Source organism: Sesamum indicum, linkage group LG11, assembly GCF_026168435.1.
Source record: "Sesamum indicum cultivar Baizhima isolate 11 linkage group LG11, ASM2616843v1, whole genome shotgun sequence".
Classification (NCBI taxonomy): Eukaryota; Viridiplantae; Streptophyta; class Magnoliopsida; order Lamiales; family Pedaliaceae; genus Sesamum; species Sesamum indicum.
In genome coordinates, this window is record NC_142667.1 from 4,021,922 (window position 1) to 4,044,312 (window position 22,391).

The following is a 22,391-nucleotide window of genomic DNA, read 5'->3' on the forward strand; positions in this document are numbered from 1 at the left end:
TTATAAATCATTGCGACACGTTTCTATTAGATGATTGATTGGAGTCAAATTGTGAAGTTGTCAATGGACAGATGATACATTAAGATGAGTATCGAACAGAGTTGAATTATGAAGTTGATAAAACGTGAATGATTTATTGAGATAAAAAGATGGCTTACTTAACCTGGACATATTTAATGGTTTACGAAGATGTCATGTGCTTGATGAAGAGTTGTGTGCTATCATGATGATGTGATATATGATATGAGGAAAATGAATACATAGCCAGGTACCATGGAGCAAAGGGTACCGGGGTATTTCGGATAAACAGGAAATATCCTGTGCTGTTAGCTACCCTTTGGAGTAGTGTGGGGGTGCCAGGTTTGGTGTGATATCCTATACTGGGATTACACACACTTGGCTAGTATGGGGATATCACATACGATGGGTACTCTATGCTGATGATTGTGTAATATTGATTGAGATGATGAGAGCCGGCAAAATCTTTGAATATGATTCAGTTAGGTTAAGCGGGGCCAAAAGAAAATAATTAATAATTAAGAGAATTAAACTTTAATGACGTATGAATCATGTTGTACATGGTGTTTGTTTCTGATATTGGTTTCGCTTGATTATTGAAATTATTACTTCGTGATTTCATGATATTGTGTGATAAGTATCAATTGGTTGGTATTATTGAAATTGAAATTTCGTTATTCTTAAAAGAATACTGGTTGATTGTGATCATGAAATGGAATTCGGTTTATGTTATACGTGCCTATATGTGAATGTATATATATATATATGCTAATTAGCTAATACTTACTGAGTTAAGAACTCATCAATTTACCAATTTTTTTTCAAGAGATAGATCATAAGCCAGTTGCCAGCCGTATAGGTGGGTCAGCAGTGTCATCTTAAGTCGGGAGCTCTAGCTATATAGATATAACAATATTATACCAAAAATTTAATGTAATATCTTATTCGTTTGAAGTTTATATAAATATTGATGAAAGATGAGTTATCTTATTGGGATAAATATGAGTTTGTTAGGGTAATTATTGTGATTACGGAGGGCATGTCACATTAAATGAGTACAAAAATGATAAAGCCAATAATAAATAATTATTCATTGGATAATATTATATTACATCGAGTTTGTCAAGTAGAGGAATAATCGCATTTTTTATCCCCATATAATAGGTTCATTTTCAATATAGTCCTGTATACTACACATTTCTCACTTTGTGTCCCATAGATTAAAAAAAATTCTCATTATTAGTCCCAAGTGATTTTTCGATCCAAATTTTAACAAAAAAGTCACGTGAAGTAAGGATGGTCGTCAAGAAGGCTGATTCTTTTGGGGAAACATTACGCGTGAGCATCACATGCATACTATGGTTGACTTGAAGAAACGAGATTTCATTTTTGTTTCCCTAATCTACCAAAAATCCCACAAACCTAGAACCAAAAATTCTTCCTATCCAAAATAAATCTGAAATCAAAATAATTTAAGCAATAATCGCAGTGTACTTGACTCTAATCTGCTAACCCCATCCAATACACTCAACCCCAATAACTAATATAGAAAATTATCCAAGACATCCGTAATACATAAAACAATAATTTCACTCTCGAATGCACCTTGAAGCTTTTCCATTTCTTCTTCCATGTTCTTCACTTTGCTTTGCAACCCAAGTATAACAACACTAGATCTTCTACACATTAATGGATCTTGCCAAACAAAAAATCACACCCACGCGCAACTTCTCCACAATTGTAAAATCTTATACTTGGATTATTGTTTATCCACGAAGTCCTCAAATATCCCTTGCCTCCAATAACGTGGGTTCTTCATTCACATAATTTCTTCTACACTTGGTTGATATGGGTCCCTTTGCAGTTTTTAAAATTAATTTTTTGAGTGTAAAAATGTTCGTTTGAGCCTTAGTTTCCATTTTCCCCTAATAAAGCCATTTTTTTCCCACCAAAATCTAGTTTCATGTCCAGGCCACATGAGTTTTTCATCCAATTTTTAATGGGATAGTCACGTGAAACTAACATTGAGAATTTTTCTTAATATATGGGATGCAATGTGAGAAAAATATAACATATGGGACTAAATTGAAAATGATCTCGATTTTCCTTCAAGTAGATTACATAATGGCCAATCTAATTGACGTTTTAGTCACCTATTCTAACAATCTCTCATTTGACCTAAACCAATCACCCATCAACCTGAAGCCCATCTTATTAAGATGCTAAGCATGAGCAATTTGCTACACTGGTTTAGTTAATGGATTTGTTGTGTGTTCTACTACGCTGATTCAGTCCATCCGAGCGTCACCTCTGCTCACCATATCTCTAAGAATATTGTAGTGTCTAAGAATGTGTTTAGAACCGTGATGAGATCTCAGTTTCTTTGCTTGTGATATCGTCTTGTTGTTATCATAGAAGATATCCACCGGCTCAACAATGCTAGTACTACACCCAACCATTGGATGTAATTTTTCATTTAAGCCGCCTCCTTAGCTGCTTCCAAAGGAGCTATGTATTTAGCTTTTGTAGTAAAATCGGCTGTGTTAGCCTGCTTCGAACTTTTCCAAGCAGCCAAACCACCATTCAGCTTGAATACAAAACCTAATTGAGACTTGCCATCTCATCGTCGATTGGAATCTAGCATGTTGTAGCCTTCCAATATCAACTCTCTACCACTGTATATGAAAAACAATTCCTTAGTTTTTTTATACATGCTTAAGCATGATCTTGGCTGCACTCTAGTGTGCCTCCCCGACATACGCCTGATATCTACTCGTTACACTCAAAGAAAATGTGATATCACGCCTGCTGCATTGGACAACATACTGAATGTTGCCTATGGTTGAAGCATAGGGGATGTCTGAAACATCTGCTTAAGCTCCTCATTAGACTTGGGAGGCTGCTTCTTGGACAACTTAATTTCATTCCTCATTGGAAGGAATCCTCTGAAAGAATCAGTATGGCCTGGGATTTGGAAAGAATGCAATGGAAGCATGAAAATAAGCATATTTAAATATTAAGCCGAAAGTGAACTAGTCCCTTAATTTCGGGCATTAGGCACTCAACAAGCATAAAATAAGTTTGAAATAAAACAAGTGGCTATTGCAATATCAAGTGATGGAAATGTAATCACGAAATTTTATCTTTTCGATTTTAAAACTTTCTTCAAACTTTTCTCCTCCAACCATGTGCTCATGCAAAGATCAACAAGATCTCATCTTTGTCTAACACACACTATACCCAAGTAGTCTACAACAAACCTTGCTAGAGGTAAATTGTATGTAGTATAAGAGAATTGATTACACTATTAACTTAGTATATCAAACTTAAGGGGACCTTGCTCTAACTTGAAACAAGAATGGAGACAAATAGAGGGAGAAGAGAGTTGTCAAGATGATAAGTGTGAAGGAGGAGTAGTGTTGTCTTTTGTATCATATACAAATTGACATATATACAAGCTTATACACTACATACACACACACATACACAAGAGACATTTTATATACTTATTGTATGTATATATGTATATATTGCATGTCATGTCAAAAATAGGTATGATGTGTGTCCCCATAGTACACTACCTACTAGTACCATAAGTACTCAAGCAATAACTCCATCATCTTTAGATCCTCATATATATATATATATGTATATCACATATAAATATATATATATATTCAAGCTAGGGCTACATATGTATATATCCTATTGAAATTAATTTAAAATAAATTAAACGTATAGGCTTATAGCCCAACTAATCAAAATGAAAGCCCAAATGAAATTTATTTGATCTTATCAAATAAATCCTAGCCTATAGCCCAATTAATTAATCCATAAAATAATTGAGTCTAATCCAGTTTATTTAATCTCATTAAATTATCAAATCAAAACTTTAATTAATTGATCCTATTAATTAATTCATTTGGTTCATTAAAATTGATCTTATCAAATAAATTAAACCTAACTGAAATTTAATTAATCTCATTAATTAAATTTCGGGCTTCCCATCACATGAGGTTCTCCCATTTAAATGATCATATCATTTAATCACTCGAATTACTTTAAATTAATTCACTCCTTCTAGAATTAATTCATTCTCAGCTAGACTTGGGCTTGTGTCAACATACAATTTAATTGAAAACTATATTTTCACTAGAATAATTAAATCATATTAAATTAATCAGTTTCAATTAACACTTAATTCGAAAGAACCCGTCACCATGGGTCCATGGCACTAGAAAATAGGTGAAAATGGCGTGATCTTAAGGCTACCAAGTGTCATACGGGTACTGTCCTTCCATCGGCCATCTCCTAGTCTTAGTCTAGAGCATGGAATTGATCATTGATTCTCATCCTGGACTAGACATCTATACTTAATATTTTTATTATATTTCTCCACTTGATCAATATAGAAAAACACTTTCCTATTTGACACCCGCTGTGGCCACAAACTCCCGGGAGCACAACACACATTAGAATGCATAGGTGACGGATCCTCTCGTGGAATTCACCAATCTTCATACACATTCTGACTGCACTAGAAGCAGACTTATAATAACCACATTAGAACATGATCATCTTTTACCAGGCCCCAGATATAGTGGTCCCATATATGAGATTGTGCGGATCCTCAAGTCTGTGGATTAAATCCCATACTATCGAAGCCGAAGAGTTCAAGTCATATCGATCAAGCTTCACTATCTTCCATATGACGACTCCCTTCGAGTCAGTTCAGTCGATTTAACAATCTTTGTCAACCACCTACTAAAATTGCATAGACATCATACGTCTGTTGCCTATGAAACAGGACACCTATTTTATGGATGTAGTATTTAGTGCAAGTCTGAATAGAACCCTCAATGCCCATTCTCGGGGCTCTCGATTTGGAATATTTCAGATCTAACCCTTGAAAGTTGGTTTCATAGTTGTCATTAAATGCATAACCTAACTTCATTGGTTGATTAGTGATCTGTGGACTTTGTTGCAATGTATGAAAATTACATGAGTAAGAACAACAAAATAAAGCCAAATGAATAGTTACTCTTATTCATTTAATTCAATATTACAAAATAAAAACAATTTGCTTAAATAGATTATAAAGTAGCCATTCTAATTGGTTTTCTGGTCACTTATTCTAACATCCTCATTTTGAGTATTTCATTTCGAATCTCTTAAAGACCTTCTCAATGTACGAGGATTGGGTCAATTCCGACATCCTTCTAGATCTATCCTTGTAGATCTCGATGCCAAGGATGTAGGAAGCCTAGCTCATATCCTTCATGAAAAATTGAGTGGACAATTAAGCTTTAGTGTCACTTAACATCTTAGCATCATTCCAATAAGTAAGATGTTGTCCACATAAAGCACAAGGTACGCAACCGAGCTCCCACTAACCTTCTTTTATATACAAGGATCAAATTCATCTTTGATGAAATCATAGCCTCGTATGACTTCATCGAAATGCATGTTCCAGCTTCAAAATTTTTTTTTGGGGTCATAGATGGATATTTGGAGACGACATACCTTCTACTCTTCTCCAACAAAAGTGAAACCTTGCTACTAATTCAAGTAGATTTCTACCTCAGCGAAACTATTTAAAGAATGTCGTTTTCACATCTATATACTATACTTCATAGTCATACCATGTTGCTATGGCAAGTAATACCCGAAGGCTTGGCCGTGGCTACGGACGATTAGGTTTTCTCAAAATCGACCCCAGATTGTTAAATGTACCCCTTCGACACAAGTGTGGCCTTGAAGATAGTAACCTCCAGGTCAGCTCTAAGCTTACGTTTGTAGACCCATTTATACCCAATAAGCTTAACACCTTTAGGTGGGCCTGCAGGTTCGAAACCTTGTTTGAACCCATCAAGGCCATTTCAGATCTCACGGCCTCAAGCCACTTATCTAAGTCGATGCCCGACATAACTTTGTTGTATATCCTTAGATTGTTGTCTAACTGACTAGTCAAACCTAGAAACCCATACCTACTAGGTGGTTAGGGTACTTTGCCAACCTACAGAGGACTGGAATACCATCAATAGGAACCATAGGTGCAGATGATGTTGTTGTGTCCTGCTGAGGTACCTTACTTGATTCCTCAAGGAGTACCTCATCCCGTTGGTATCTGTAGGAAAACCTTTCTCCAAGAACGTTGCAGTTCTCGAGATGAAGACCTTTTTCTCTGAAGGGTCATAGAAATAATATCTTACAGTTTCATTCTAATAACCGATAAACCTGCACAAACTGGACCTTGAGTCCAGTGTATCTCCCAATAGACTCTTGAAGTGTGCGGAGCTACCCCAAACTCTCAAGTACTCGCCACCTCGGTCCCACTGAAGGGTCTTGGTATTTTCTGCCAGTTTGATTCTCAACTTCAAGTCTGAATACTTTAAATCTTCCAAGCCCTTAAACTTGTACCTCATAAGGTAAATATAAGTATACCGTTATTGATCATCGATAAAGGTTTTGAAGTATGAGTATCCACTTCTAGCCAGAATATTCAATAGTCCATAAACATATGTATGGATCAAATTCAATAGACCATTGGCAAGCATATTTTTCTAGCAAAAGGCTTCTTTGTCATTTTTTATAATCAGAGTTAAAGGGATTTTAGACATATCTACATAAAAGTGTAAAGCATAATCAATAAATGATTGTAAAGTTGAATACATGGTCTTTAGTCTTTAAACCACCCACTATTTATACAAAAGCTCACCACTCTCAAGTGGGGATCCAAAAAATTATTTCCTAGTGGGCTTAGATCCACAAACACAATTTATCATGTCTCACTTTTACGATTCACATGGAGAAAAACCTCGTTGGAGGTGAGGGAACGCGTGGTATGGTCTGGGAACGAGCTAGAGAAAATGGTAAGCAAAAACACATAATAATAAAAATTAAAGCGTAAAAAATGAATCAAAGGGGTGTACCTTAGAATTCCCAGACGTTCAATGTATAAAGAAATAAAATAAGCATAAACGAGGCTGAGGTGAAAATACATAGACCGAAGAATAAGAGAGGTAGAAATGCGATACCTTCGTTGTCTAATGTCCGATTGAAATATTGTTCACTTAAGGCTCCGACGCAGGAACCCTCTAATTTGTCCACACTTCACCGGAATTGGAATCTCAATATTATCCTTGCTAGAAGAGAACAAGAGAAAAGATTGCTGCAAGAGCAAGAGAGAGAGAGAGCGGTCGAGAGGTGCTTGGAGGAAAGAGGGAATTTTTTTTTATGCGTCGTGTAATAATTATTTCCCAAATAATTATATATATATATTGTATTGATAAATAAGAATGTGTCTAGATATATTCTTTTATCTATAAGGTATATTTCTCTTTATTCCAAATAAAGAGATCCCCAACAATGACTTAAATTGCACTTTCGAAAATTGCAATTTGCTAGTCATTTGTTTCCTTCAATAAAATTTTCTATAGGCTAAAAAATGGGGCTTGGCCGATTTTTATTCAAAAAATACAAGCTCAATGAATTTTTATTTAAATTCAATTTTAATAAAAATTCATTTAATTGAGCCCATCATGTATTTAATCTAATTAAATACATAATCCTAAATTATCTTTATTAATTAATAAAATCCAATTTATTAAATAATAAGGACAAGCCCAATATAGATTGTCATTAATTTATTCTTGAAATTTTTCCATCCAATGGAACTCTCATTTTGTAAGTAATCCAATTAATTGTGGAATTAATTTTCAATTAATTCCTTGTTCATTTTCGGTGATTTGTGTGTGATTCTTTAAGTTCACCTTTCAACTAGACTTAGGCTAATGTCTAATACTACTATCAATTAAATTTAGTTTACTTACTAATATTTGATTAACCCTTAATCAAGAAAGCTCGTCAGCATGGGTGGCCGTCTAGCAACGATCCATGACACTATAGACTAGGTAAATTTCTATGTGAACATTTAGGTTCTCGAGTCCATACGGGTATGGTCCTTCCATCTACCGTCTCCCGGCTTTAGTCTAGGGCATGGAATTAGGTGTCAGTTCCCATCCTGGACTAAGCGTCTATACTTAATACTTGATATCGTGTTTACGCCAAGTTTCTCAAAATATGAACCTCCTTTTCCTATTCGATCAACAACTGTAGCAACAGGTTCATAGCACGTGAACGCATCTCCAAGTGCATAGGAGATACCTCTATCACATACTGACAGGGGACAGATCCTCTTCTTGAAACTCACCGTTCTCGGCACATACTCCGACTGCACTGGACAAGGCTTATGATGATCATGTCTGGACACACAATCACCTCTCCCGCAGATCCAAGTTACAGTCATTGTATGCACGTGACTGCCATGATTCCTCAAGTCTGAGGACTATTCCCATACTATCAAAGCCAGATATTCGAGTCATACCGACTAAGCCTCCAAGACTTTCATATGGCGATCCCCGCGAGTTAGTTTAGTTGATTCGACACCTAGTTAATTAACCCACCAAGATTGCATAGATACCTTGCATCTATCACCGGTGAAACATGGTATCACTAATTGAATGCGGCTCTTAGTTCAAGTCTCCGTAGGACTCTCGATGCCCATTATCAATGTCCTCGACTTGAAACATTTCAGAACCAACCTTTTGGCAGTTGGTTTCATAACCGTCATCCAATGCACGGCCCAACTGCACCGTTCCCAACTGGTCTGTAGGTTTTGTTGTGATATTTAAGTGAATGCAAACATACAAAATGAGCACAACAAAGTAAATTCAAAATAAGAGAATACTCATTTTATTCACTTAAAAATAATATTACATAATATCGATTAATTATCAGAAGAGAATACACTCAAGTAATCTAATTGGTTTTTTGGTCATCTGTCCTGACAGGAGGTACCCAATGCCATTTTCATCCAGTGAGATTCCCAAGATGTTTTATCTCACCTCTTTATTTGATCCGAGGACTCCAAGTGAATCATGCTATTCAGTGTTAAGCCCAATGCATCAACCAAATCACACTTCAACTGTCAGCCTCCAGGACTTGTGAGCGGTGAGCATGTTCCTTTGTCACAATAATGGTGCAACTTTTCTCTATTCTAAATGTGCCACGACTCGTAATACAATATTTGGGTAGCAATAGTTGCCTCACCACATTGTTATGGATGAAAGCTTGTTCAGATCAAAATTATTTTGATCCAAGTCCATTATGGGCCTAAACCAATCAAGTTAGAGTTATATTTGAGTATGGACAAAGATCTCATCAAGTTATTATTTTGCATGCATAAAATCAAATATTTAAAGCATTTAAATAAATGCATCGCATGCAAAGAAATATAGCAGATCCCTGTTGGATGATCACGAGCCCAACCTATGCGACCCACTGAGCCCACAATGGGTCTATGGTCTGTCTAAGGTAGCCCTACATTATAACAAAGTTCATTACCCATTATCATTTTAATGAGCCTTATAATTTCTCTTGGACCTCCTCATAAATCCACCTTAGGCTTCATCCACCGCGGGCTTGCTTTTATTACATAAAATAATACCTCAGCAATAAAAAACTATTTACTCTCATTACATCTAAAAAAACAAACCCTGATAAAAAAGATCGGAGAATATAAAATTAGGGAGGAAGAACTAGTCTTATTATTTCAAGTCATACAAAACGAAAGATGAGAGGATACAAAACAAGAGATATGTAGGCCCCACCCAATATAAAATAAAATTCATACATGCGGTCATGGACTCGGCCATCATCCAATGTTAATCAAATTAACATCCAAACATAATTACATCAAATAGCTATGCTAATTACATATAATACAATCCATAAATCTAAGTCCCTATATCAAACACAATTTTGATACCACTTAAAGGGAGTGTATCGGCCCAAGAACACACAGCGGAAGCGCGAGAATGAAACTAATAACGAGAAAGTGTGCATAAATTAAATTTGATCCTACGACCAAGGGTTACACCCTTAGTAGTTCTCGAGTGTTCAATGTAATATGGGGATTAAAATACGAAATAAGAAATCCATGCATACTAGAATAAACGAATGAAAGAGGCCGCGTTATGTAAATGAAAATTACCTCTTTCGTTTGTGTTTTAACCGGCAAAGCGTATTCGACCCATTCACCTTAGACTCTAAAGGAGAAGTCTTCTAGAGATGATCCACACTACACCGAGAAGAGAATGATCTTGGTCTCCTTACTAGAGGAAATCGATATCAATTTGGATGACGGTGATAAAAAAAAGAATTATGAATTAGTGTATTCTCTTTATCACAATTTTCTACAACTCTTCACTTTATACTAGATTAAAGAGAGCTAGAGAATTATTGGGATAGAGAGAGATAGGGGTGGTTGAATTTGCTGGTTAAGGTTAGAGTTGTGTTGTGTTTTCTTCTATATGTGATATATTGTACATGACCACATATATATTGTAGTACCCTCTAATGGCACTATGACTATATATACCCTTAACTATCATATTTAAGGTAAACCCTATTTATATATATGTGATATGCACATAATACCGTCCCTGCTCATTATGCATATGTAATCTCTTCGTCATCACAAGCACATATGACTTGTTATTCCAAGATTATATATGTGCATATCAAACTCCACAAAATAATGCTTTTATAATTAACTCACACATTATCCACATTTCATTACTTTATACATCCCCAAACGTGATTCCTATTTGCACTACCGAATAAAGAGAAAATGTCATAGTGGCTCGACCTGATTGGAATGCATAACTCGGACATAGTTCTCATGAGTAGGCACAACAAATCTACAGTTGAAAAATATTAGTAAAGGAATAAGCCTAGAACTCAATAAGTAAATAACCGATACCATCTATATATGTACATAAAATATAAGAATATAATCAATTTAATCAAAACATAATCAACTTTGTTATATAACACAGTTAACTCATAACAAGACAGCCAATTAAACTCCTCTTTTCCTATACATGTACATCAAATATAGTTTCAAACAAGACAAAATAAGCAACATATGTAGAATATAATCAATCTAAATTTCAGCATGATTAACTTTACTTCATAGGTAGTCAACTCATAGCAAGATAATCAACTAAACCCCTGTTTTTCTAGTCTGCTTATTAGGTCATATAGTATTTTTTTCCACCAGCTCAAGCTCATCATTTATTACATAATATTTATATGAATCCCCTTAACATGCCACACAGGCTCATCAATCTCATTTCGCATCATAATTCTTTCACATTGCATCATAGCTCTTTTCATATCATTTTCCTACATAGAGTATTCAACAACATCAAGGGATATTCATATCACAATTGTATTCATTCCACCACTCCCTTATTTCCACATATCACCAGTCTTGTAAGCAGCTAGTAACGTAAAACCACATCTCAACACATATTCATTTTCTAATATTAGCGATGCATTATACAACAAATAAATATTTCAATGCATTTCCTCATTACATTTTCACCGTATAATCATTTAAATTAATAATCCACCACCCTTACAATTTCATAAAAATTAATTTCAGCACAAGTCACAAACATATATAAAAGTAATACCACAAAGAAAGAAAATCGTGTATAGATATTACTAATTACTTCACTTACTTTCACCAATTAATCGTTTACCATAAACCATCAATCGGTCATAATATTCTCATAAATCATTAGCAACACAAATCATAAACTTACGATAAAAGAAATACCAAGATAAAAGAGACACATATAGATGATGCTAATTATTCACTTACCTTGATCTTACAACGCTTTTAATTAGCAAATAGGGAATGGCTCAATCCCCTAATTATCTCCAAATCCTATTTTCGGCCACCCGAGCTAACCCACCGTCTTTTTATAAATTTGATGCTGCCACTATCCCTCGGTTCTCTTCCAAAAAGATCCACGAAATTAGTGAAGTTCCTCGTGGTGAAAGCCCCATCCGCTTACAACGTCATCTTGGGAAGACCGAGCCTGAACCTCTTCCGAGCAATAGCATCTACCTACCACCTGAAGCTGAAATTCCCCACTCCTGACGGCGTGGGGGAAGCAATAGGGGACGAAAGAGTGGCGAGGGAGTGCTATATGAATACACTTAAAAGATCTCGTGAGAAGACGGATGAGGCGACCGATGAAAAAATGAAGAAAAAAATGACCGACGGGAGACAAGGGACAACGAACCCCCCAGAGGAGTACGTGGGCGCACCTTGTGGGGAAAAGAGAGTCGAGGCCGTGGAAGAGCTGAAAGTGATCCATCTCTCCGTAGATGGTGAGAAGACCGTAAAGATAGGCACGGAAAGGTGTCGGCCTACTGAAGAGAGTTTAACGCGATTTTTGGTTGAAAATGAGGAAGTGTTCGCATGGAGCATGACGGATTTCTATGGAATCCCACCCAACGTCATCACTCACCAGCTCAACGTAAACCCTGAAGCAAAACCCGTGAAGCAAAAGAAAAGGATTTTCGGACTGGAGAGAAGTCAAGCAATACAAACGGAGGTGGATAAACTGTTGGAAGCGAAGCACATACGCCCGGTGCAATATCCGGAGTGGTTGGCTAACGTCGTCCTGGTCCCGAAGCCAAATGGAAAGTGGCGTCTCTGCATTGACTTCACCAATCTGAATAAGGCATGCCCAAAGGACCCATTCCCCTACCGCGCATCGATTTGCTGGTTGACTCAACCTCCGGGTGTGAAATGTTAAGTTTTCTTGATGCGTATCAAGGATACAACCAAATTTCGTTGGCGCCCGAAGATCAAGAGAAGACGAGCTTTGTCACTGACCAAGGTATCTTCTGTTACAATGTCATGTCGTGGGTTCGATTCCCACAGACGGCGCCAATGATGTGGTTGAGGTTTTTTTGCTAAGGAATAAATCGGGATTTTACCACGACGGACTTTTACACCAGGTGAAATATTGTTTCCGCAAAATGTGTAATAATCAAGAAGGAGGGGTCTTGTCAATGAATAGTAGTCTTGTACATAGCTGCCCGGACTGCGGCTTTCTCTCTGACTTCCTCGACGAAATCTAAGTTCATTCTCAACCCTTGCTCGTTGCAGTTTGGGTTGTAATATTTCACTCGCCAACTAAGCTCTCCTACTTCTGCAGGCACTACGGCGTCTGTTCCATACGTCAGGTTGAAAGGGGATTCTCCTGTTGGGTTCCTCGGCGTCGTTCGATATGCCCATAAGACACTTGGGAGCTCGTCCACCCATGCTCCCTTTGCATTGCCTAGACGCGTCTTCAAATGTTGAAGTATCGTCCGATTGGCGCCGTCTGTGGGAACATTTACCTCGACGTTGAGCATGCAGACCAGGTCCCGAGCTCGTGACGTGCACGATCTAGACGCCATCCAAGAAGCCCAGGCAAACGGAATGGAGCAGAACCCCCCTGGTGAACAGTCAGTTCCTCAGGAGGCGATCCCCCTAACTCACCAGCAGATACCCTTCAATGGGGGAGTCCCCTCGTCCCAGCAAAAATCTCCAGCTGTACCCCCAGCGGGAGTACTCCCCCCAGAGGTCCCCCCCCCAAGAGCCGATGATTCAGCTAACACAGGAGGCTTTGCTAGCCTTGATTCGAGATGCGTCCACGCGAGCTGCGGCTCAAGCCGTGGCCCAATTTGTGGCGCAACAACCAGTGAACCCGCCCCCTCCTTCCCCTCGCAAAAGTCGAGAACTATCCTCGGCTCCCGAGGAGGAGGAGCAGAGGCGAGAGGAAGTAAACAGTCGGATTTCTAGACCAGAAGTAGCACAAACTCACGACCGAAATCTCCCTCACCGAGAATCTTCCGCCCCCCCACCAACGCGGGGAGCCGAAGATTCCTACTTGCCTTTGGCTGTGGCGCCTCCGAGACGAAGCCCATTTGCCTCCCATATTCTAGCCGAGGCGCTCCCAGCCGGTCTCAAGGTGTCGAATCTACCGGAATATGACGGGGCAGGAGACCCCCAAGAACACTTAGACAAGTTCTATGCCAAGATTGACTGGTATGATCTGAGTGATGCCGCGTACTGTAAAGTCTTTCGCACTACACTTTCGAAGCGTGCGTTGGCTTGGTTCAACCAACTGCCCGCTGGAACTATTTCCAGCCTCGAGCAGTTGGTTCAGCGTTTTTTGCACCATTTCTCAATGAACAAAAAGATCCCGAAAACAGCGGCGTACCTGTTCACTGTTCGCCAGAGGGAAGGCGAGACCCTGAGAGACTTCATGCAAAGATTCGTAGATGCAGTTCATGAGGTCCCTCACGTCAATCAAGAGTTATTAGCTAGTATCGTGCAGCAGAATTTGCAACCGGGAAGATTCAAGGAATCTATAGCCGGTAAACCCCCTAGCACTATGGAGGACTTGATTGTGCGTTCACAGAAATACATCCGAATAGAGGAGTCGAACGCGATGGATCCTTCCTTCAACAACAAGAGGAAGAGTCGGGAAGAAGAGAAAGAGCCGAAGAAGAAGGAGGAACGCAAACATGTACCTCCAGCTGGTTTCGCCCGCTACACCCCTTTGAATGCCCCCAGAGGAGAGATATTAGTCGTAGCCGAGCGGCAGGGATTGATCAATCAATGGCCAAAAAATATGAAGGACAATCCTAAGAGGCTCCAATCCGACAAATACTGTCGTTTCCACCGAGACAGAGGCCACACCACGGAAGAGTGCCACCATCTAAAAAATGAGATTGAAAGTTGATTAAAAGAGGATACTTAAAAGAATATGTCAACCAGGAACCGAAGCACCAACCCCGGGACTCAACCCCCAAACAAGCCGGGAACGGCGACAACCTCCCCACAGCAGGGGTCATCGCCGTGATTTCGGGTGGCCCTGCTGGGGGCGACTCGGCCAATGCTAGGAGGGCCCTCACTCGAGCAGCTAGGGGGAGTCACGCGCAAACCCCTATCCAAGTTCACACCATCAGATCGCTGCAAGAGGATGAGATCTCATTCGGTCAACAGGACTTAGACCCTACGAGAAATCAGAACAATGACGCCCTGGTCATCTCCGCCACAATATCTAACTTCTGGGTCAAGAAAATCTTGGTGGATAGTGGAAGTTCCGCTGATATTATATTCTACGATGCATATGTCTAGTTAGGGATTGATAATGCACAACTTCGGAAGGTCAATACTCCTCTCACGGGTTTTAGCGGGGACATGATCCAACCAATGGGGGAGGTGATGCTGCCACTATCCCTCGGTTCTCTTCCAAAAAGATCCACGAAATTAGTGAAGTTCCTCGTGGTGAAAGCCCCATCCGCTTACAACGTCATCTTGGGAAGACCGAGCCTGAACCTCTTCCGAGCAATAGCATCTACCTACCACCTGAAGCTGAAATTCCCCACTCCTGACGGCGTGGGGGAAGCGATAGGGGACGAAAGAGTAGCGAGGGAGTGCTATATGAATACACTTAAAAGATCTCGTGAGAAGACGGATGAGGCGACCGATGAAAAAATGAAGAAAAAAATGACCGACGGGAGACAAGGGACAACGAACCCCCCAGAGGAGTACGTGGGCGCACCTTGTGGGGAAAAGAAAGTCGAGGCCGTGGAAGAGCTGAAAGTGATCCATCTCTCCGTAGATGGTGAGAAGACCGTAAAGATAGGCACGGAAATGTGTCGGCCTACTGAAGAGAGTTTAACGCGATTTTTGGTTGAAAATGAGGAAGTGTTCGCATGGAGCATGACGGATTTCTATGGAATCCCACCCAACGTCATCACTCACCAGCTCAACGTAAACCCTGAAGCAAAACCCGTGAAGCAAAAGAAAAGGATTTTCGGACTGGAGAGAAGTCAAGCAATACAAACGGAGGTGGATAAACTGTTGGAAGCGAAGCACATACGCCCGGTGCAATATCCGGAGTGGTTGGCTAACGTCGTCCTGGTCCCGAAGCCAAATGGAAAGTGGCGTCTCTGCATTGACTTCACCAATCTGAATAAGGCATGCCCAAAGGACCCATTCCCCCTGCCGCGCATCGATTTGCTGGTTGACTCAACCTCCGGGTGTGAAATGTTAAGTTTTCTTGACGCGTATCAAGGATACAACCAAATTTCGTTGGCGCCCGAAGATCAAGAGAAGACGAGCTTTGTCACTGACCAAGGTATCTTCTGTTACAATGTCATGCCGTTCGGCTTGAAGAATGCCGGAGCAACGTATCAACGGCTCGTCAACGACATGTTCAAAAACCAGATAGGTCGGAACATGGAGGTATACATAGACGACATGCTGGTTAAAAGTGTCAAAGAACAAGATCACGTCAAAGATCTGAAAGAGTGTTTCCAAATCCTAAGAGCTTTTGGCATGAAGTTGAATCCCGCCAAGTGTACTTTTGGGGTGCAAGGGGGAAAATTCCTCGGTTACATGATCTCCGAGAGAGGTATAGAGGCGAACCCCGAGAAAATCAGCGCTATCATGAATATGCGCCCTCCCAAGTCAATCAAAGAGGTGCAAAAGCTCGCCGGAAAACTGGCTTCCCTAAATAGATTCATCTCGCGGTCTGCGGATAAGGGACTACACTTCTTCAAAATACTTCGCGGTGCGGCAAAATTTGAGTGGGACAAATCTAGCCAAGAAGCATTTGAGGCGCTGAAGAGGTATTTATCTTCGCCGCCTCTATTGACAAAACCTAGAACCGGAGAGACCCTCTACCTTTACTTGGCAATTTCTGAAAACGCAGTTAGCTCGGTCTTGGTCCGACAGGAAAACAGAGAGCACCACCCCATGTACTATGTTAGCAGGATGCTGCAAGGGGCCGAATCCAGGTACTCCCAAATCGAAAAACTAGCCCTCTCTTTGATCACAGCAGCCAGAAAACTGAGGCCGTATTTTCAGTCACACCAAGTAGTGGTACTGACAAATCACCCCCTGAAGCAAGTGCTTGCAAGTCCAGAGGTCTCCGAAAGAATGGTCAAGTGGGCTGTGGAGCTGAGTGAGTTTGGTGTCGAATTCCAGCCAAGACCAGCCATTAAGGCACAGACGCTAGCTGACTTCATTGTAGAGTTGGCATATGATGAGGCAGGTATCTCTACGCCTTCTTGGAGTCTACATGTCGATGGATCATCAACATTGACGGGGAGCGGGGCTGGAATAGTGTTGGAGAGTCCCGAAGGAGATAAGTTTGAGTATGCGATAAAACTGGAATATCCCTCATCTAACAATGAAGCGGAATACGAGGCGCTCTTAGCAGGAGGTGAGTTGGCTTTAGCCGCAGGAGCAAGGAAGATTGTCATTTATAGCGACTCACAGTTGGTGGTCAACCAAATCCAAGGCTTGTTCGAGACCCGGGATGAAAAGATGGCTAAGTATTCACAGAAAGCAAAAAATCTACTCGAAAAGTTTGAGGAAGCCTCGGTTATTCAGGTGTCGAGGACGGAAAACTCCGTAGCTGACCAACTAGCTAAACTAGCAAGTTCGATGGCAGCCATTCGAAACAGAAAAATCACCTTTCTCTCTTCAGAAAGAGCCGCGGTAGAGGAGAAAGAGGAGGTCATGTGCGCCGACCCAACACCTCTCAGCTGGAAGGGAGAGATCGTCGATTTCCTAACTAAGGGAGCCGTGCCAGAAAACCAAAAGGAGGCGAAGGCCTTAAGAGGAAAACCATCCCGCTTTGTCATGATGGACGGAGAGTTATACAAACGTGGTTTCTCACAGCCCCTCTTAAAATGCCTAACTCCTGAGGAGGGAAATTATGTCCTACGAGAGATACACGAGGGAATTTGCGGGAACCACCTCGGAGGAAAAGCCCTAGCAGGAAAAGCCCTCAGGCAAGGTTTCTTTTGGCCAACAATGCTCTCCGACGCACATGAACTAGTTAGGCGATGCCGGGCGTGCCAAGAACATGGAAACATTTATCACCAGCCGGCAGCACCGATGCGCCCCCTGGAAAGCCCCTGCCCTTTCGACCAATGGGGCATGGACCTAGTCGGACCTTTTCCGCAAGCCGCGGGGCAAAGGAAGTTCCTAATCGTCGCAGTAGACTATTTCACTAAGTGGGTTGAGGCCGAGCTGTTGGCCAAAATATCAAAGAAGGAAGTGATTAAGTTTCTGTGGAAGAACATCATATGCCGCTTCGGCATCCCCCGCAGCATAATTTCCGACAATGAAACTCAATTTTCTGGAAACAAACTTAAGGATTGGTGCAAGGGATTGGGGATCAAACAATTCTTCACGTCAGTTAGCAATCCCCAAGCGAATGGACAGACAGAAGTCACCAATCGGACGATACTTCAACATTTGAAGACGCGTCTAGGCAATGCAAAGGGAGCATGGGTGGACGAGCTCCCAAGTGTCTTATGGGCATATCGAACGACGCCGAGGAACCCAACAGGAGAATCCCCTTTCAACCTGACGTATGGAACAGACGCCGTAGTGCCTGCAAAAGTAGGAGAGCTTAGTTGGCGAGTGAAATATTACAACCCAAACTGCAACGAGCAAGGGTTGAGAATGAACTTAGATTTCGTCGAGGAAGTCAGAGAGAAAGCCGCAGTCCGGGCAGCTATGTACAAGACTACTATTCATTGACAAGACCCCTCCTTCTTGATTATTACACATTTTGCGGAAACAATATTTCACTTGGTGTAAAAGTCCGTCGTGGTAAAATCCCGATTTATTCCTTAGCAAAAAAACCTCAACCACATCAAAATTAATTCTTGTGTAATATATATAAATGTAGTAGTAGGCACATTTGGGACCATGTGGGCCATGGACAACTCAAGTCATCCCCATTTTGGGGAACTATATTATATTATTTTATATATATATATATTATTAACTTTGATGAAAATTACAATTTTATCCTCTCATTTCTTAATTTATATAACTTGGTCCTAAATATTTTATAAAGCTCCAATTTGCTCCATTAAAGTTTTAATATAATCAAGATTTGAATCTATAATATATTTACTAATCAACTAAATTTCATAAATATTTACCAATTAATCCCACAATTATGTATTAAAATTTATGGATGTTACATATATAGTTTGTATAGGAGAGTGAAAATATGTCTAGATACATTCCACTCAATCCTATAATGCAAGCCCCTCTCTACATGGTATGATCCAATCATATCATGTAGAAGGAATACCATATTTAGCCAAGTTGCACTTTTCAAAATTCTAATTTGGTCAACTCTAGTTTCGAACAATGAAGTCAACTATATAGACCATGGGCCTTAATTTTATTGGTAAATAAACCCAAGGCCCAATGAATTAATTAAATTAAATTTAATAAAATTCAAACTAAATTAAGCCAATGTAATTTAATTCAATTAAAAACATAAGCATAATAATTTTTAATTAATAAATTCAATATTGTTAATTAAGCTAAACACAATTAAATTAATTCAATTAATTTAATCTTGAGCGATTCATCGAATAAAGCATCTCACGTATAAATAAATTCAATTATTCACATGTTCCGAAATTAATTCCCAATTAATTTTCTTTCCTCCTTGGTGATTTATTGGTACTCTTTAGGTTCACCCTCATCTAGACTTGGGATAGTGTCCAACACAATTAATTAATTAAATCCAATTTAATTAATCATCCTTGAGCAACCATTGATTAGGAAAACCCGATGCCATGGGTGGCCTTGTAGCAATGGTCCATGGCACTAGAAATTAGGTGAATATATATGTGAACGTTTAGGCTCTCAAATTCGGTGCGGGTGCGGTCCTTTCGTCTACATCTTCCAGCCTTAGTTTAGGGCATAAAATTTGGTATCGATTGTCATCCTGAACAAGGCATCTATACTTTAATACTTGATATCGTGTTTTGATAATTGCTTGACATATAAACTATTTCTATTCGACTAAGCACTATGGCCACATGTTTATAAGGAATGAACGCGTCTCTAAGTACATATGAGATATTGCTACTGACAGGGGATGGTTCCTCTTTTTGAAGGTCATCATCCACACTGCACATTTTGACTGCACTCGATAAGGCTTATGATGACCGTGTCTGAGACGCAGTCACCTTTCTCCAAATCTAAGATACAATCATCTTATGCACGTGACTGTCATGGTTCCTTAAGTTTGAGGACTACTCTCATACTATCAGAGCTGGAGATTCCAATCATACCTACCAAACCTCCAAGACATCCATATGTCGATCTCCATGAGTCAGTTCAGTTGATTTGACACCTAATCAACCAACTTATCATACAGACATCCAAAGTCTGGCACCGATGAAATACGACACTCATAAAATGAATACAATATTTAGTGCAAGTCTCCATAGGACACTCTCGATACCCAAACTTGAGGTCCTTGACTTGGACCGTTTCAAATCCGACCCTCATCAGTTGATTTCATAACCGCTATCTAGTGCACAACCAAACTACATGGGTTGTCTAAATGATCTGTGGGCTTTGTTGTGATGTTAACATATTCCAACATAATTAAATGAGCACAACAAAGATAAAGTGAATAATGAATATTCTTTTCTATTCATTAAATAATATTACATTACATCAAGTTTGTAAAATAAATTATATAAAAGGCCAATCTAATTAGCTTTTTGATCACCTATTTTAACAAACACTCCACTGAACTCATCATAAAAATAGTTTAAAAGATCTCCATTGTTGAAGCCCTTTTCTTCGCTTGTCAATCTCCTATTTGAGTGCAGGATGGTACCCACTGCCTTTATCCTTTCATGCCAAAGATCCATGGAATGGATTCGTACTTGGTGGATAGCATCCTCATACCTTAAGGGAGTTTCCATTCGAACAGTACTGCAATCCACATCCTTAAGAGTCTTTGCTCATTTTTTGTTTGAAGTTTTGTGTGTGAACTAAACAGAATGAGTTAAATCCACATGAAATAAACATTATAAATCAGTTATCCTTGATCCTTAAAATGGCAACATTCACATTTTTATTATGATTTGAAATCATAATACTTAAAAATTATTATAATTGAACGATTAGGCTATTATAGTAAAGGTCAAAACCAACTCAAACCAATTTATATAACTTCATAAGGGATGATTAGGTGGCCTATATTAAAATAGGTGGCCAAAAAGTCACTTGGATTATGTAATCTATTCTGACAATTTCAGTATAACTGTAACATTGTCTGTGAATAAAGTGAGTATTTATTATTTGGAAATTGAATTTATTGTGCTCACTAATTATGTTTATATGCTTAACATAACAACAAAACCCACAAACCAAATTGTAAAACCTATGTAATTGGGTTGCGCATCAGATGGTGGCCATGAAACCAACTTTTGATTGTTAGGTTTGAAACGTTCTAAGTCAAGGACCTCGAGACTAGGCATTGCAATTACATACATATAATGGTTGTATCTTGGATCTGACGAAGATGACAGTATCTTGGATGTGGTCATTACAAGTCTTGTTCAGTGCAATCAAAATATATAGTGAGGACGGTGGGTTCCAACATAGAATCCGTCACCTGTCAGTATATGACAGTCGACTCTCTGATGTGCTCTAAGATGGTTTGAGCTCTTAAATTCTATGGCTAAAATAATTGATTGCGTAGGGAATGGTTTCCTACGTCAACCAATAGAGCAAACACATCTCGCGTTATCGAGCATAGTGTCTAGTCCAGGATGAAAATTGACTCCCAATTCCATGCCCTAAATTTGGATCGAGAGATGGATGATGGAAGGACCATACCCGTATGGTACTCGGGAACCTAAAAGTTCACTTAACATTCACCTAGTCTCTAGTGTCATGGACCATTACTAGACGACCACCCATAGTGACGGGAATTTTTAATTAATGATTAACTAAAAATTAATTAATTAAATTAGATTTAATTAATTATTTTGTTGGGCACAACCCTAAGTCTAGATGAGGATGAACCTAAAGAGTCACACACAAATCACTATGGAATTGGTGGAATTAATTTGAAATTAATTCGAGAAGAAGCAAACTAATTTAATTGAATTAAATTAATTCAAGGAGAATATATAAATGACTGGATCATTTATTTAATAATCTATTTGATGAATGGCTCAAGAATTAATTAATTTTTGGGCTTAACACCATTAAATTAATTAAATTAATTTATTAAGTTTGGCTTAATTAATTGATTACATCAATTAATTAGTGTTTTAGCTTAGATTTGTTTAATTAGATTAAATGAATCTTTGGACTTAATTGGATTAAAATTAATTTAATTAATTATTTTCTAATGAATTTTGGTTAGGCTTAATTTAATTTGATCTCCTGGTGCATATTTGAAGTTCAAGTCCATTTGAGGGATGTTGGAACAAGTTAAGAAGCAGTTGAAACTCCTCATTATGATGAATATGATGGAGTGGTTATTCATCATGGTTGGAGGTTGTATGCATGTGGTTGTATAGGTCGCCTTTTGTACTCCCCCAACTTTTGATCGGGGTTTCCATTTTCAGTTGTAATGAGTATAGTTAGGAAT

General features: G+C 39.1%; 2 protein-coding genes across 2 annotated transcripts; one reads left to right on the forward strand and one right to left on the reverse strand.

The window, feature by feature from the left end:
• Nucleotides 1-11,864: 11,864 nt before the first annotated feature.
• LOC148785016 (uncharacterized) lies at nucleotides 11,865-12,698 on the forward strand. The gene has a single exon (XM_088875185.1). The coding sequence runs from the start codon at nucleotides 11,865-11,867 to the stop codon at nucleotides 12,696-12,698; it is 834 nt and encodes a 277-aa protein (XP_088731311.1).
• A 256-nt stretch (nucleotides 12,699-12,954) lies between these two features.
• Nucleotides 12,955-13,347, reverse strand: LOC148785017 (uncharacterized). Its single transcript, XM_088875186.1, has one exon. It carries the CDS (start codon nucleotides 13,345-13,347, stop codon nucleotides 12,955-12,957), a length of 393 nt encoding a protein of 130 aa, XP_088731312.1.
• Nucleotides 13,348-22,391: the final 9,044 nt, after the last annotated feature.

Coding starts and splice junctions, on each gene's coding strand:
- LOC148785016 (XM_088875185.1), top strand. CDS start 11,865: ATGCTGCCACTATCCCTCGGTTCTCTTCCAAAAAGATCCACGAAATTA.
- LOC148785017 (XM_088875186.1), bottom strand. CDS start 13,347: ATGGCGTCTAGATCGTGCACGTCACGAGCTCGGGACCTGGTCTGCATG.